At 36.6% G+C, this 15190-nt stretch overlaps 3 protein-coding genes across 15 annotated transcripts in view; 2 read left to right on the top strand and 1 right to left on the bottom strand.

Annotated features, from left to right (window-relative positions):
* The window catches only part of CFAP43 (cilia and flagella associated protein 43), a 67930-nt gene extending 65465 nt beyond the window's left edge, over positions 1–2465 (top strand). For 4 of the 5 annotated variants that reach the window (XM_070752754.1, XM_070752755.1, XM_070752757.1 and 1 more), the window contains exon 40: positions 2202–2465. The gene's annotated coding sequence lies outside the window, so the exon portion shown is untranslated. Of the gene's footprint in view, positions 1–1687; positions 1777–2201 lie in introns of all 5 variants that reach the window. The other variant, XR_011559195.1, reaches the window with a different exon arrangement.
* The window catches only part of COL17A1 (collagen type XVII alpha 1 chain), a 250351-nt gene that overhangs the window by 124566 nt on the left and 110595 nt on the right, over positions 1–15190 (top strand). The window lies entirely within an intron of this gene.
* Positions 2–7224, bottom strand: SFR1 (SWI5 dependent homologous recombination repair protein 1). 9 transcript variants are annotated; one of them, XM_070752764.1, is made up of 4 exons: positions 7150–7224; positions 2599–2708; positions 2109–2510; positions 2–733 (listed from the first exon to the last, which is right to left on the bottom strand). In XM_070752764.1, the coding sequence occupies exons 2-4, from the start codon at positions 2689–2691 to the stop codon at positions 542–544; spliced, it is 687 nt and encodes a 228-aa protein (XP_070608865.1). In that variant the 5' UTR covers positions 2692–2708; positions 7150–7224; the 3' UTR covers positions 2–541. The 9 variants fall into 9 exon arrangements, with proteins under 9 accessions (XP_070608865.1, XP_070608866.1, XP_070608859.1 ...); XM_070752765.1 differs by having other exon boundaries at positions 2599–2711; positions 7150–7201; XM_070752758.1 differs by having other exon boundaries at positions 2599–2711; positions 6939–7187.

Below are 15190 nucleotides of genomic sequence, written 5' to 3' on the forward strand. Positions count from 1 at the left end.
GTTTTTCTTTCAACCTTCCTGAATTTATCTTTCTCTTTATTACATTAAGATACTTTTATAAATATTGTGTCATAATTCATTTTGATCACTTCAACATATTTATATTCACAATACATTCAAATAAATTTACCAGTTCGTATTGTAACAGACTACTGTTGTCAAACTAAAATTGGTATATTTAGACATTCCACTTTTACAAAAGCAAAAGATGTGCAAGGGAATTTTAAAAATTCATTCCTTGAGTATGGAGAAGTAGTCTAAAGCAACTTGGAAAATGAAATTGGCTGAGAGATTGTAATTTCAAGAGAGTCTGGATTAACAACACATAGAAGGGACATAACAGCAGGGTGTTGGAGTTTAATGTATTAAATAAGGAGGAGCAAATGTCCAGGATTTAAATATAGAGGGTGGACTAAAAAAAGAAACAAAAAGAGGTAGTAGGGTTTTATAATAATCTGGTCATACAGCTCAGAATTTAGATTAAATTCCTGAAAATAATAATCTTTTAATATATTTTAAAGAGTGAAATAAACACTAATTTTTATGGAGCTGTAAATTCTTCATCTGTTCGGATATAATGTAAGAGTTTGTCATCTAATCCAAAACTATCAATCAATTGAGTCAAACTTAATTTCTTGTTATCAGTAGATAAGGCTGATTGCAGCTCATACAAAATTGCTTGGGAACTCTTTCTCCATTTTGATATCAGAAGCTGTAACTCTTCTGAATTATTCTGTAGGGAAATAGAAAAAAGCAATATTTATAGTGTCATATATATATAAAAGCCAAATGCCACTCACTCATCACAAAATCTCCAGAACTGTAAAGCCTACAAACTTGAAACTTGGCATCTTGGCTTCTAGGTGATCGCTAAGAAAGGATTTTTTGAAATGACCATCAGATCATTAGTATTTTTATACTACATTAACACACTCTGATGCTAAGGAGTTTAGACATTCTACTCTCCCTCCCCACCTAAAAAGAACTGTTTCAACTGCCAGTTGCCTTATATTAACATGCTCTAATGCTAAGAAGTTACACATGCTACATAAATTTTCAAGCTTTAAGTATCAATATATCAAGCCCAATCATAGCTACTCATTAAGTTTCAAGTTTTAACTGTCCATTTATCAAGCCCGATCACATAGTTTTACAGCAAAGCATGAGTATCCAGCTACTAGTGTGTTGATATAGCTGAAATGGATAATCTAGATAAAGGTTCCAATAGAGCAGTGGTTGGCCTGGCTGGAGTGGGGAGAGGGGGGCTGGGTGGACCTTGTGAGAGTGGTGGGCTGGTGCACATACAAGCAGCTCGACTATGGGAGTGGCGGATTGGCACACACATGCACTAGTTAGTCACTCGCACGGCCAAATTCAGAATAGGCCATGGCCTGGTAGTGGGCCATGGCTCAGGGGTTGGAGACAGAAATTTATGGAATTTAGAAGTATAAATATCAGGATTTCCCCCCTACTCCATGTTTGTAATGTACTTTGCACTTAAAAGAACAAAATATCATATACAAAAACTATTTTAAAAAACTTATTAGACTTAGTTTAACTGTATTGTCACTTTGAATGTACATTAATTAGGAAACATTAAAATGGAATGTTGTTGCATACAATATAACTTATCTTATTTAGGTGTAGAATTATAACAACATTTGAAAAAATGTTTCTTACTTTCCAGAACAAAATACATAAGAGCGCAGTTAAAGCAATGGATATGACTTCTATAAGGAAGGATCATAATTTTAATGTGTGCAAAAGCAAGATTGGGTGAATAACATTGAGTACAAGTATATTTTATATACAATTAGTACTACATAATAAGTCTTTTCAGCTTCAACTTAAAAATAGACTTTTACATATTGTCAAGAAATAGTATCTTATTAAGAAAATGGCCAATTTCTATTACAGTTAAAATTTATATATTATTGAAGAATGAAGTAGTACAGAAATTGGCTTGATGACATGCTAAGATTTGTTAGTATTTGGGAATGCAATAGCATAATGAAGCATTAAAAATAACCTTATCTGCGGGGTTTGTTTTTAATATATTTAAATTTATTTAAAACTATTTCTGAAGTTTTAATATTTATTTTACTCACCTTTGTTCTATATAGTTTGACCAATTTAAGTCTTCGAAGAATGTCTTCTTTTTCCTGAAGCTGCTTCATTACTGTCATCTTTTCCTCCAACAGCTCCAACTGTTTACAGTCTGTGCCCAACAAAACTTCGGAAGAATTGTGCGTAGCTTTATTGTATCCACTTTGTTCAGATAGTGATCTGTCTTCTGCAGAACTCTTCGAACACATAGTTTCATCAGGAACTTTTTTCAAGCACTTATCCTCAACATGTGAAACAGAACATGGTTCTTCCATAGATAAAGTTGTCTCCTTCTGATTACTATTGTTTTCATCATCTATTTTAAGTTGTTTGGCAACAATAAAATTTGAATGAAAAGATCTTCTTGTCTTCTTCAACCGTTCTCGTAGGGTTGCACTCATTAACTAACAAAAATGCAATTAAGAACTTTTTTTAAAAAATAATCAAATATACAAACATATATTAAAATACATTTCTTGATATATTTATTACCTGTTTCCCTAAGCTACTGCTTTGAACAGAATTCTCACAATTCTCTGGAGTGCAGGATAATGATCTAGATTTGTTCAATATAGGTGTCCCCATTTTGAGAATTGATTAACCTGCTTAAAAGATAGAATACTTCAAGGTTAAGATAGCAATTTCCATTTTTTCAGTGTAAAATCATTGTATACAATATTGCTTGAATTCTGGAGTCATTAATTACAGTACTGAAGTAGGAACCCTGGTTAATTGATCTCAAACAATCTAAATCATAAGGTAACAACTTGAGCATCTGCTACTAGAATAGCTAAAACCACAAGCCTTTAACACTCCTACATAAATCTCCCTCTCTCTCTTTCTGTGTGTGATATTTATTTATTTGGATTTATATGCCCTCCCATTCCCAGAGGACACTCCCTCTCTCACTGTTTGTGATATTTATTTCTTTATTTATTTGGATTTATAAGCCACCCCATCCACATTCTCTCTCTCTCTCTGATATTTATTTATTTATTTATTTATTTGGATTTATATGCTGTCCCATTTCCGTAATACGTGTATGCATATCTGTAGAGATACATACATGTTATATATAACACACACACACGCACAGGCAATTTGTTTGTGAAAGATTATACTCATAGTAATGAAAGCTTAGAAACAGAAGTCTGACGGCAGAAAAAGACCTCATGGTCCATCTAGTCTGCCCTTATACTATTTTCTGTATTTTATCTTAGGATGGATATATGTTTATCCCAGGCATGTTTAAATTCAGTTACTGTGGATTTATCTACCATGTCTGCTGGAAGTTTGTTCCAAGGAAAAAATCCAAAATTCAATTTCAAAAAAGCGAACTACGAACTCATTGAAGCCCACCTCTCAACATTAAACTGGAAAACTCTATTCTCTGAATGCTACACTACTGATGACCTCTACAACACATTCCTACTCGAAATGAAAATTATCATCAGACTTCATGTACCTCTAACATGTACCATAAACAAAAAAAATAACCTCCCCATCTCAATAAGAAAATTACAAACAAGAAAAAAATCTCTCTGGAGGAAAAACAAAAAAGGACAAGTTTCCAACTTCAAAAGCCGATATAAAAGCATTTGCAATCAAATAAAAGCAGAATGCCTTAACTACTACAGCAAACAAGAGGAAAACCTCCTACGCACCAAATCTAATAGAGCTTTCTACAACTTTGTCAACAATAAACTCAAAGACTCTAGACCAATCCCACCTCTCAAAGGACCCAACAACAAAGAATACCATGATGATTCATCCAAAGCCAACCTCTTCAACTCTTTCTTTGGCTCTGTCTTTGTTAACAGCAATGGCTCATCCCCCAATTTCATCAATCGCACCTCAAACTCCCTCAATGATTTAACCCAAGTAGACTTTACTGAAGACCAAGTTGAAAAAGCATTACGTGACCTTAAACCTTCTCTATCAGTTGGACCAGATGGTCTATGTGCATACTTTCTAAAAAAGCTCTCTTCTGCCATAGCTGAACCACTAAGCATAATTTTTGAAAAATCCTTCAGAACCAGCACACTTCCTAAGCTATGGTCGAAAGCAATGGTCATCCCCATCTTCAAAAAAGGAGACCCCTCTCTTGTAGATAACTACAGACCAATTTCACTATGCTGCGTCCCATGCAAAGTCATGGAATCAATTATAAACAAATCAATTACTCTCCATTTAGAAACTAATAATTTGCTCTCTAATAAACAATTTGGTTTCAGAAAAAAACTATCCTGCAACCTGCAGCTCCTCCACTGCAAAAATATATGGACAACTCATCTAGATCAAGGGAAATCTACAGATGCAATTTATATTGACTTCTGCAAAGCCTTTGATTCAGTGGTCCATGACAAACTACTCCTAAAACTCAAATCCTATGGCATCTCAGGATCCCTCCACAGCTGGATTACAGCATTCCTATCAAACAGACAACAAGTGGTCAAAATAGGAAGCACCATATCCACCCCCGTCCCAGTTAAAAGCGGTGTTCCCCAAGGTAGTGTACTGGGACCAACGCTCTTCATTCTCTACATCAATGACCTTTGCGATTACATCACAAGCAACTGTGTCCTCTTTGCCGATGATGTAAAACTCTTCAACACCACCGATAACACAACTACTCTCCAAAAAGACCTTGACGCTGTTTCTGAGTGGTCTAACACATGGCAACTCCAAATCTCAACTAGCAAATGCTCTGTCCTACACATTGGGAAGAAGAACCTGAACTCCAAATACGAACTGAATAATCAAATTATCACAGATAATCCCCACTCGGTTAAAGACCTTGGTATACTAATAACAAAAGATTTAAGTGCCAAAGCCCACTGCAACATTATAGCCAAGAAGGCTTCAAGAGTTGTAAACCTAATCCTACGTAGCTTCTGCTCTGGCAATCTCACACTACTTACCAGAGCTTACAAAACTTTTGCCAGACCCATCCTCGAATACAGCTCATCTGTTTGGAACCCATATCGCATCTCAGACATTAACACCCTTGAAAATGTCCAAAGATACTTCACCAGAAGAGCCCTTCACTCCTCCACTCGAAATAGAATACCCTATGAGACTAGACTTTCAATCCTGGGCCTAGAAAGTTTAGAACTAAGACGCCTTAAACAAGATCTAAGTATTGCCCACAAGATCATATGCTGCAACGTCCTGCCTGTCGGTGACTACTTCAGCTTCAACCACAACAACACAAGAGCACACAACAGATTTAAACTTAATATTAACCGCTCCAAACTTGACAGTAAAAAATATGACTTCAGTAACCGAGTTGTCGAAGCGTGGAACTCATTACCGGACTCCATAGTGTCATCCCCAAACCCCCAACACTTTACCCTTAGATTATCTACGGTTGACCTATCCAGATTCCTAAGAGGTCAGTAAGGGGCGAGTACAAGTGCACTAGAGTGCCTTCCGTCCCCTGTCCTATTGCTCTCCTATATCTCCTATATACTTTTCCTCTATTCCTATATCTCTTCTTCTATTCTTTCATTGATATATTCTATTCCTATATCTTCTTTTCTATTATTTCTTAGATATATTTTACTATGAGTATCTCCTCTATAACCTTCATCATGTATTTTACTATGTGTATATTGATATATACCCACTAAAACCCTCATTGTGTATTGGACTTTTATATCCTTTCTTTATATATAATAACTCATGTCTATCCTCTTCAATATGTATTGTGCATTGGACAAAATAAATAAATAAAATAAATAAATAAATACTCTTTCAGTAAAATAATATTTTCTCATGTTGCTTTTGATCTTTCCCCCAACTAACTTCAGATTGTGTCCCCTTGTTCTTGTGTTCACTTTCCTATTAAAAACACTTCCCTCCTGAACCTTATTTAACCCTTTAATATATTTAAATGTTTCGATCATGTCCCCCCTTTTCCTTCTGTCCTCCAGACTATACAGATTGAGTTCATTAAGTCGTTCCTGATACGTTTTATGCTTAAGACCTTCCACCATTCTTGTAGCCCGTCTTTGGACCCGTTCAATTTTGTCAATATCTTTTTGTAGGTGAGGTCTCCAGAACTGAACACAGTATTCCAAATGTGGTCTCACCAGCATTCTATATAGCGGGATCATAATCTCCCTCTTCCTGCTTGTTATACCTCTAGCTATGCAGCCAAGCATCCTACTTGCTTTCCCTACCGCCTGACTGCACTGTTCACCCATTTTGAGACTGTCAGAAATCATTACCCCTAAATCCTTTTCTTTTGAAGTATTTGCTAACACAGAACTGTCAATACAATACTCAGATTGAGGATTCCTTTTCCCCAAGTGCATTATTTTACATTTGGAAACATTAAACTGCAGTTTCCATTGCTTTGACCATTTATCTAGTAAAGCTAAATCATTTACCATATTACAGACCCCTCCAGGAATATCAACCCTATTGCACACTTTAGAGTCATCGGCAAATAGGCAAACTTTCCCTACCAAACCTTCCCCTATGTCACTCACAAACATATTAAAAAGAATAGGACCCAGAACAGACCCTTGTGGCACACCGCTTCTTTCACAAGCTTTCACTAAGCTGCTTTTGGAAGCAGAATTGTCTATTCTGCAGGACTCACCTGGCCAAACAGAAATATGAGCTGAAATAGTCACCTATTTTACTTGAGCATGCGTTCGACAATATCTGGCCTTCTTATGTCTCCTATAATAGTTCCACGATGGGAGCCGAAAACTAGTATGCCCCTGAGGAGGTGGGAGGGGATGCGACCTGCCTTCTCAGAACAGAAGAGTGAGGCTTTCCCCCACTAGCTTTAAAGGTCTCTTATCCTTCATTCCAAGTACCTTTCGTCGGGGAGGAAAATCAATTTTATCTTCAGAGGACCCGAAAGAGACGCTGACTCCGCCACACTTTCTTTAACAGCGGAATAACTTCGCCTCGCAATCAATTACCTCAGAAAGAAAATACAACCCAAAATCTGGACACACACACACACACACACACAGAGCGCCATGTTTCGAATCATCCGCTCAAGCGGAAGCTTATTAAACGCACCGGGCAAGATGTAAGCTCTCAGCGCTGCCTGTTGCGTCACGGTCTCAGCTGCGCGGCGGGGGAAAAGGGGCGGGAAGAATGAATCAAGGAGGAAGCGGGGAATTCAGACGGAACGCTTGGCTGGGGCGTTGGGGGGGGTGGGGCGGACGTCTCCTGCGCCGCGTTGGATTGAACGGCGCCTTTTTCAAACTCGGCCACTTTTAAGCTGTGTGGACTTTCAGGATTTTCCAGCCAGCATTTTGAAAGTCCAAGTTCAATACACCTTAAAGCTGGCAAGTTTGAAAAACGCTGGTTTAATGCAATTCTTTAGGATTCTAGGCTCGTTCTTGCTGACTGAAGTCCCCTTGTGTTCAAAGGAGCTTATTCCCAAGGGCCTAAACTGAAGTTTGGTGTGCTGTTATGTTTCTTCCCACTTAGCAATTATTAAAATTTCGAGGCGACGCTTTTAATTGTAATTTCTCTTGGTAGCTATTAAGAAGGGGTGCAGCTTCTGTTTTTCATGTATGATTTTTCTCTGTTCTTCAAACCACAATTATATAAAAGTCTGCCAGGCAGCTGTTTGTTTAAAAAGTGATTCTTATTTCTATCTACTTGTTGAAGTTGAGTTTTAAATTGGCTAGTTGGATACATCAAGAACTAGAGTTTTTGTCTCCCAAGCCCTTGTTTAAATAACCCAAGAGCATTAATGCTTTTGAATGTTGTTGAACACATGCCTCAGAACAAATCATGTAGAGGTATTCAAAATACAAACAAGATCCAGTTCCAATTAATTAAATTATAATGGGGAAAAAGATGGAAGGAAAACAGAACTAGAAGTAAGGATGGATCGAATTATAGTAGTAATAAATAGGAATAGAATAGAATACTTTATTGGACACACGAGGAATTTGTCTTTGGGGCATATGCACTCAGTGTACATAAAGGAAAAATACATTTGTCAAGAATCATTAATACTTAATGATTGTCATACGGTACAATAAGCAAACAGGAAACAATATAAATGTTAACGGTAGAAGCAACAGGTTACAGTCAAACAGTCAGGTTGCAGAAGATGGGTGATAAGAACAATGAAAAGAGTAATAGTAATACAGTCTTAGTGAATAGTTTGACAGTGGTGGGATTATTTGTTTAGCAAAGTGATGGCGTTTGGGGAAGAAACTTATTGTGTCTAGTTGTCTTGGTGTGTCTACAGCATCACTGTGAAGGTAGAAGTTGAAACACTTTATGTCCAGGATGCAAGTGGTCAATAAATATTTTCACTGTCCTCTTTTTGATTCATTTCTATTTCTATTTATTAGATTTGTATGCCGCCCCTCTCCGAAGACTCGGAGCTACTCATGCAGTATACAGGTCCTCAATGGAAGACAGGTTGGCTGTAATTGTTTTTTTCTGCAGTTCTGATTATCCTCTGAAGACAGTTATAGAGGTGCAGATGACAGACTCAATGATTCCTCTGTAGAACTGTATCAGCAACTCCTTGGGCAATTTGAGCTTCCTGAATTGCGCAGAAAGAATATTCTTTGTTGTTTGTTTTTTGATGACGTTTTTGATGTTAGGTCACCATTTTAGATCTTGCGATATGATTGAACCTAGAAATTTGAAGGTCTCTACTTTTGATAATGTATTTTCTAGTACTGTAAGAGTTGGTAGAATGGAAGGGTTTCTCTTAAGGTCTACCACCATTTCTACGGTTTTGAGTGTGTTTAGTTCCAGATTGTTCTGGCTAGTTGTTCAACCTCCTATCTGTATGCGGTTTCATCATCTCTAATGAGAACAATCGCTGTTTTATTATCTACAAATTTCAGTAGTTTAATAGATTGATTATTTGAGATGCCGTCATTGATATATGTACAGAAAAAAGAAGTGTTGAGAGTACACAGTCTTGCGGGGACCCTGTGCTAATTGTACAGGTATCTGATACGATTTTGCCTAGCTTCACCTGCTGCTTCCTGTCTATTAGGAAGTGTGTGATTCACTTACAAGTGGGTTCAGGTACCTCTAGCTTATTTAATTTAGTTAGAAGAATTCCCAATATGATGGTATTGAATGCTGAACTAAAGTCTACAAAAACAACCCTTGTGTAGGTTTTGGAGATTCAAGATGTTATAAAATGTAGTCCAGAGCCATATTAATAGCATCATCTGTTGATCTATTTGTTCGTTATGCAAATTGCAGGGGGTCCAACAGTGGATCCGTGATGGTTTTCAAGTAGGACATCACTAGTCTTTCAAAGGTTTTCATAACTACAGATGTTAGAGCAACTGATCTGTAGTCATAAATATAACAGATCTAAAGGGACAGGCTGAGCATCATTCTGAAAGGAACTTATGTGGTTTGTAACAGGAATTTGAAGGCACCTACTGGTAGTTAATCGAATTATTCAGTCTGTATTTTCAGATATATTTTATCAACATAAGCAGACTGATTTTCACATTTTTCAAACTCTACCACAGTTCTTCTCTGTTAATTATTTTTACATAATGGTTGTCATTAAGATGAAGCAGCTTAAAGTTTAAAAAATTAGGAATTTCCATTTCAAATGGATCTTTCCCTTTTTTTTATAAGACTTTGGCAATGGACACAATCTAATATGCTTTGTCTTGCAATGTGGCTGTTGCCAGGATTTAGTTGACATCTGCTCAGCTTTGGGTGGAGGCTTCTATGCATATGCTGCCTCCAAGCACTGAGGACAACCCACTATTTTATTTATTTATTTTTGTCTAGTACATAATGAGTAGAAATAACATATCAATATACATGAAAATGGATTAGAAAAGAAGGGAAAAAACATTGGGAAATAATGGAGTTCATATCCATGATGCAAGTAAAACATAACGAGACACTTGGACATGGGTGTTTTGATTTGGACTGGAAAGATACCTGCTTTCTGCAGAGTCAGCTGCCCTTTTAATACCAAACTTACCACTTGTTGAAGTAACTGCCTGTGTCTAAAGAAATTTATTTTAGTTCATAAATACATATTAATGCATTCATTAATTTTTTGCAATGCACATAGGGTCCACACTATTCTCTGCTGCAACAGCTTTATAATTAAAATTGCACTACAATTTTTTAAAAAATATATTGTTATTTCAACAATAACATATATTAAACTGTGCTGGAATGGGAAGGGCTAAAGACGTTTCTCTGCTGCTTAGTAACTGTATGCATATTCCTCCTAATTAATGCTCCAGGACATAGAAAGTAATACTTAGTATGCTTTGCATGTCAAGATAAGTCATAATGTTTAGCTTTAATTGGAGGAACAAAACATGATGATAGTGAGTAATAACAGCATCATCTGGATTGACTTGTGTATGGATTGGGTGGAGCTTTGGCGGTTTTGCATTTTCTGCATAGAAACAACGCAGAATTTGTAATAGGACAAATTGCCAGGAGTGTTTGCAGGTGGGTGGCAAATGACAGAATCCTGCAAATGTCATTGATTTATCAGATTGATATTTTTGCCTTTCATTCAGGAGCATAAACCTAACCCTCCTATTTTCCTCACAATAACTCTTGTCAACCAGAGAGGGAGGAGAGAATCTAACCAGTGAATTCCTATTTCGAGTATGAATTAGAATGTGAGTCTTCCTGTTTCAAGCACAACACATTAACTTCTACACCACACTGGTTCTGATGTGAATTATAGACCAACATCCAACATCATATTAGATATTAAAACTATTCTTTACATGGTTGACTTTTGTGCAGGCCATCTGACACATTTTTTTTTAAAAAAATATGTTTGCATTGTCTGCCTATGGATAATTAACAATAACTTAAAGGCAAGGCACATGAAGCTACAATTTGATTTATCTACAAATTATTGTGGAAGATAGAAAAACTGAAAATATTTTTAGAAATCACAGAATTCAGAGGTGAATATTATGTCTCTTGCTATGCTACTGTTCTGTCTAAATTTAGTTATCTGCAGGTGTGAGGAAAAATATACGTTATATGTTATTACATCAACACCATGCACCATGCAACAGGAAACTTAAAAGAACAGTCATTTAGATGATCAAATTTTCAGTTGTCTACTGAGTTTATCAATGTTTTAGTTGCCTAACAACATGATACATTCGCAAACTGAAATTTCTGTAAGCAATTCTTTTCAAATGCATATACAGTAATCTCTCACTACTTCGCGGTTCATCTTTCGCGGATTCACTACTTCACGGGTTTTCAAAGGGGGCTTAAATTCATTAAAAATTTTAAATCCATTAAAAATTCATAAAATTCTTCTACAGCACTACTGTACTCTATTAAAGAAACTGGTAGGATATCACATGTAGTTCCAGCTGAGAAACATTATAGAATGACTGTTTAATGCAAAGGGTGGATCCAAATACTTGTTAAATATATCTTTCCTCTACTTCACGGAAATTCGTTTTTCACGGGTGGTCTTGGAACTCATTCCCCGTGAAAAACTAGGGATCACTGTATTTGCAAATTATCCATCCGTTGTTTAAAACCATATTTTGAAAATAAGTTTTGCCTTTCAATTACTGCTTGCCCTCTCTCTATTATTCATTTAGGAAAATGCTGAATACGTCCAGGATAATGTGGGTTTGTGTTCCACCAAATTGCATCAGTTTGCTTTTAAAATTTCAGAAGACATTTTGTTCTTCTGCAAGAAATAGAATGCACAACATAGCCATTAGTCTTCCATTTTCATTCTGAAACGGGATGCCAATGTTTACCAAAATTGGGTGTAGCATATTGACTTGAAAAGAAAATTTACTTATAGGGGAGGAAGGAGAAGGAGGGAGAGGTAAGAGAAAAATTGAAGCAAATACATGGAATGTGTACATAGGCTACAAGAGAAACATTTATGACTTCAAGGGAGACAGAACCAACATATCAGCCTTTCCCACTTTTTATTGTTCTTCCTATATAAAGAATGAGTTATCACAATGGAATTTCCATTGGGGAAAATTGAGACTTTTCTCAATTGCAAATATTCATTCTTGCTCAGAGGAATGAGTGAAAAATGAGATGACATATTAACTAAACAGAATTAGCAGTTCTAAAATTGAATAAAAGAACAATTCAGTCCCCCCAATCTAACCCCTTTTTATTCTGACTTATATGATTTAAACAGTGCTGAACAGATCCTTATCATAGTGCCAGCCAGTGCATATTTACTTGAGAGCAGGAACTGTGGAATGCATTGGTATTTATTACAAAATATGCATGTTTCGATATATGTTTTCTGAGTTCTGTATATCCAGTAAAGTTTTGTCTGAGAAAAGTTTATGCAAACATATACTGTATATTACAAATTGAATGCCTTATTATACATGCAGTTAAGTTTAATAGATAATCTTTAATTCAGGTATTATTTTAAGTTCTGGTCCTCCCACCCCCTTGTGCTTTTGTAGCCTTAGTGTGCATGTATGCAGATATATGTAAGTATCTATATAACGATATATACACTATAGATCTATAAAAAAGAAATATTTACTGGAAGAGAAATTTCCAGGACCGAATTCAATGGATATTGGCAGTCCTCATATAGAAAGCAAAGGATCTCAAAAGTATATAGAACTTTATAGCCTTTTGTTTGGCATAATTTTTTCCAAATGAGTGACTGTTTCAAATTAAAAATAGTCTTTCTTTTGGATAAATGCAATATTTGCCACCTAAAATTAGTCCCTTCTACATCCTTATATATATGCATATGTGTGTATACTTACAAAACTGTTTCTTTATCATAGAATATTTATTTATTTATTTATTTATTCATTCATTCATTCATTCATTCAATTTTTTTAATGGCGTCCTTCTCCTTAGACTCAGGGTGGCTTACAATATGTTAGCAATAGCATTTTTTAACAGAGCCAGCATATTACCCCCACAATCCAGGTCCTCATTTTACCCACCTCGGAAGGATGGAAGGCTGAGCCAGTGATGAGATTTGAACCACTGACCTGCAGATCTAGCAGTCAGCTTTAGTGGTCTGCAGTACTGCACTCTACCCATTGGGCCACCTCGGCTCAATTTCATATAATATAGATATAGATATCCTGATATAAGCAATCATGGCTCATAGCCCTTTAATTGAGCTACTATTGGCCTGGTTTTGCTTTCAGTATAAAAGATCACAACTAGAGGCTTTTAGGAATATGCTCTTTCTCCATATGTAATGTTCGAAAGAGTAAGTGTCATTTGCTTTGTGATGTTAAGCAAGCTCCTGCAAAGTCAAAAGGAGAGAAAATACCGTGTTTGCTGGTAATTTCAGTGAGCTGTGCTAGAACTTGGCACAGCTTGCCCTTCTCTAGAAAAATACAGTATCTTGTATCTACAGGTACAAGTTTAAAAAACATTGTAAGATTGCCAGATTTCTAAGTCAAAGCAATAATTGAAACCAAACATCATGCAATTAAGCTGTCCCCGAATAAAATTTGGCTGAGTCCTGCAACAGAATGCAATTCCAGGATTTAAGTGAGAGAATATATGCAGTTTCTTAGCATAAGAGTACAGTAATTAGTGGCCATTGAAACCAGTGGCTGAATATGTTAATGTGATGTTGTGCTATTGTTTTATTATTTAAAATGATAGTCCTGTGAGAAAGTGCAATCCAAAGTTCCTGTTTCTTTCCTTCTATAGAAATCTGTTAATTAATATTCATCTGACGTAAAAGGGAAATATTTATTTGTTTGTTTGTTTGTTTATTTATTTGTGTATTTATTTGATTTTTTTGTCACCCTTCTCCTTAGACTCAGGGTGGCTGACAACATGTTAGCAATAGCACTTTTTAACAGAGCCAGCATATTGCACCCAAAATCTGGGTCCTCATTTTATCCATCTCGAAAGGATGGAAGGCTGAGTCAACCTTGAGCCGGTGATGAGATTTGAATTGCTGACCTACAGATCTACAGTCACTTCAGTGGCCTGCAGTACAGCACTCTACCTACTGCACCAGCCGGCCGAGAATTCTATTCAGATTTTCCACACTTACACCTGATTGTATTCTTATTGGCTGAAATACAGTACAGTGTTCCCTCGATTTTCGCGGGGGATGCGTTCCAAGACCGCCCGCGAAAGTCAAATTTCCGCAAAGTAGAGATGCGGAAGTAAATACACTATTTTTGGCTATGAATAGTATCCCAAGCCTTCCCTTAACACTTTAAACCCCTAAATTACCATTTTCCATTCCCTTAGCAACCATTTAGATTATTACTCACCATATTTATTTATTAAAGTTTATTTAAAAAAATGTTTTTTAAAGGCGGACGAAAATTTGGCAATGACATATGACGTCATTGGGCAGGAAAAACCGTGGTATAGAGGAAAAAACCGCGAAGTATTTTTTAATTAATATTTTTGAAAAACCGTGGTATAGCCATTTCGCGAAGTTCGAACCCGCGAAAATCAAGGGAACACTGTACCTGTAATTTGGGGTGAACTTTGGGAATGAGGGGAAGAGATGTTGCCTAGGAAAATATTTATTAAATAATTAAATAATTATATTAGTCTTTCTTGTCTATGGAACAGTGGTAGGTTTCAAAAAATTTTGCTACCAGTTCTATGGGCATGACTTGGTGAGGCTTGATGGGCGTGGCATGGCTTGGTGGGTGTGGCAGGGGAAGGATACTGTAAAATCTCTATTCCCTCCCCACTCCAGGGGAAGGTTACTGCAAAATCCCTATTTCCTCCCGATCAGCTGGGAGCGATGCCAGTCAGAAGCCTTATTTCCAGGTTCTCCAAACAACTCAAAATGTCTGCTACTGGTTCTCCGACCTACTCAAAATTTCCACTACCAGTTTTCTAGAACAGGTCAGTACTTGTTGAAACCCACCTCTGCTATGGAGATTTTCAGTCATTCAGATGATTGTTGTCTCAAAGCAGTGATGGGTTCTAACTTACCTTGCTGCCGTTTTACTTCCTCCTGCGCCCCACAGGTGCATGCATGCACAGTAGCAAATATATATTTATTAGATTTGTATGCCACCCCTCTCCGTAGACAAAACGAAGCGGCAAAACGAAGATGGTAATGCATGCACAGTGCAGGCGTAGGAAAAAAACACGAAAA

This window comes from Erythrolamprus reginae, chromosome 5 (assembly GCF_031021105.1).
Source record: "Erythrolamprus reginae isolate rEryReg1 chromosome 5, rEryReg1.hap1, whole genome shotgun sequence".
Taxonomy (NCBI): Eukaryota; Metazoa; Chordata; class Lepidosauria; order Squamata; family Dipsadidae; genus Erythrolamprus; species Erythrolamprus reginae.

What these genes read in the sequence shown, in the direction of transcription:
- SFR1 (XM_070752764.1), bottom strand. Translation starts at nt 2,691, where the DNA reads ATGGGGACACCTATATTGAACAAATCTAGATCATTATCCTGCACTCCA. An exon ending in GCAGTAGCTTAGGGAAACAG is followed by an intron (nt 2,511 to 2,598) that starts GTAATAAATATA and finishes CATTTTTGTTAG; the next exon opens with TTAATGAGTGCAACCCTACG. An exon ending in TCAAACTATATAGAACAAAG is followed by an intron (nt 734 to 2,108) that starts GTGAGTAAAATA and finishes ATTTCCCTACAG; the next exon opens with AATAATTCAGAAGAGTTACA.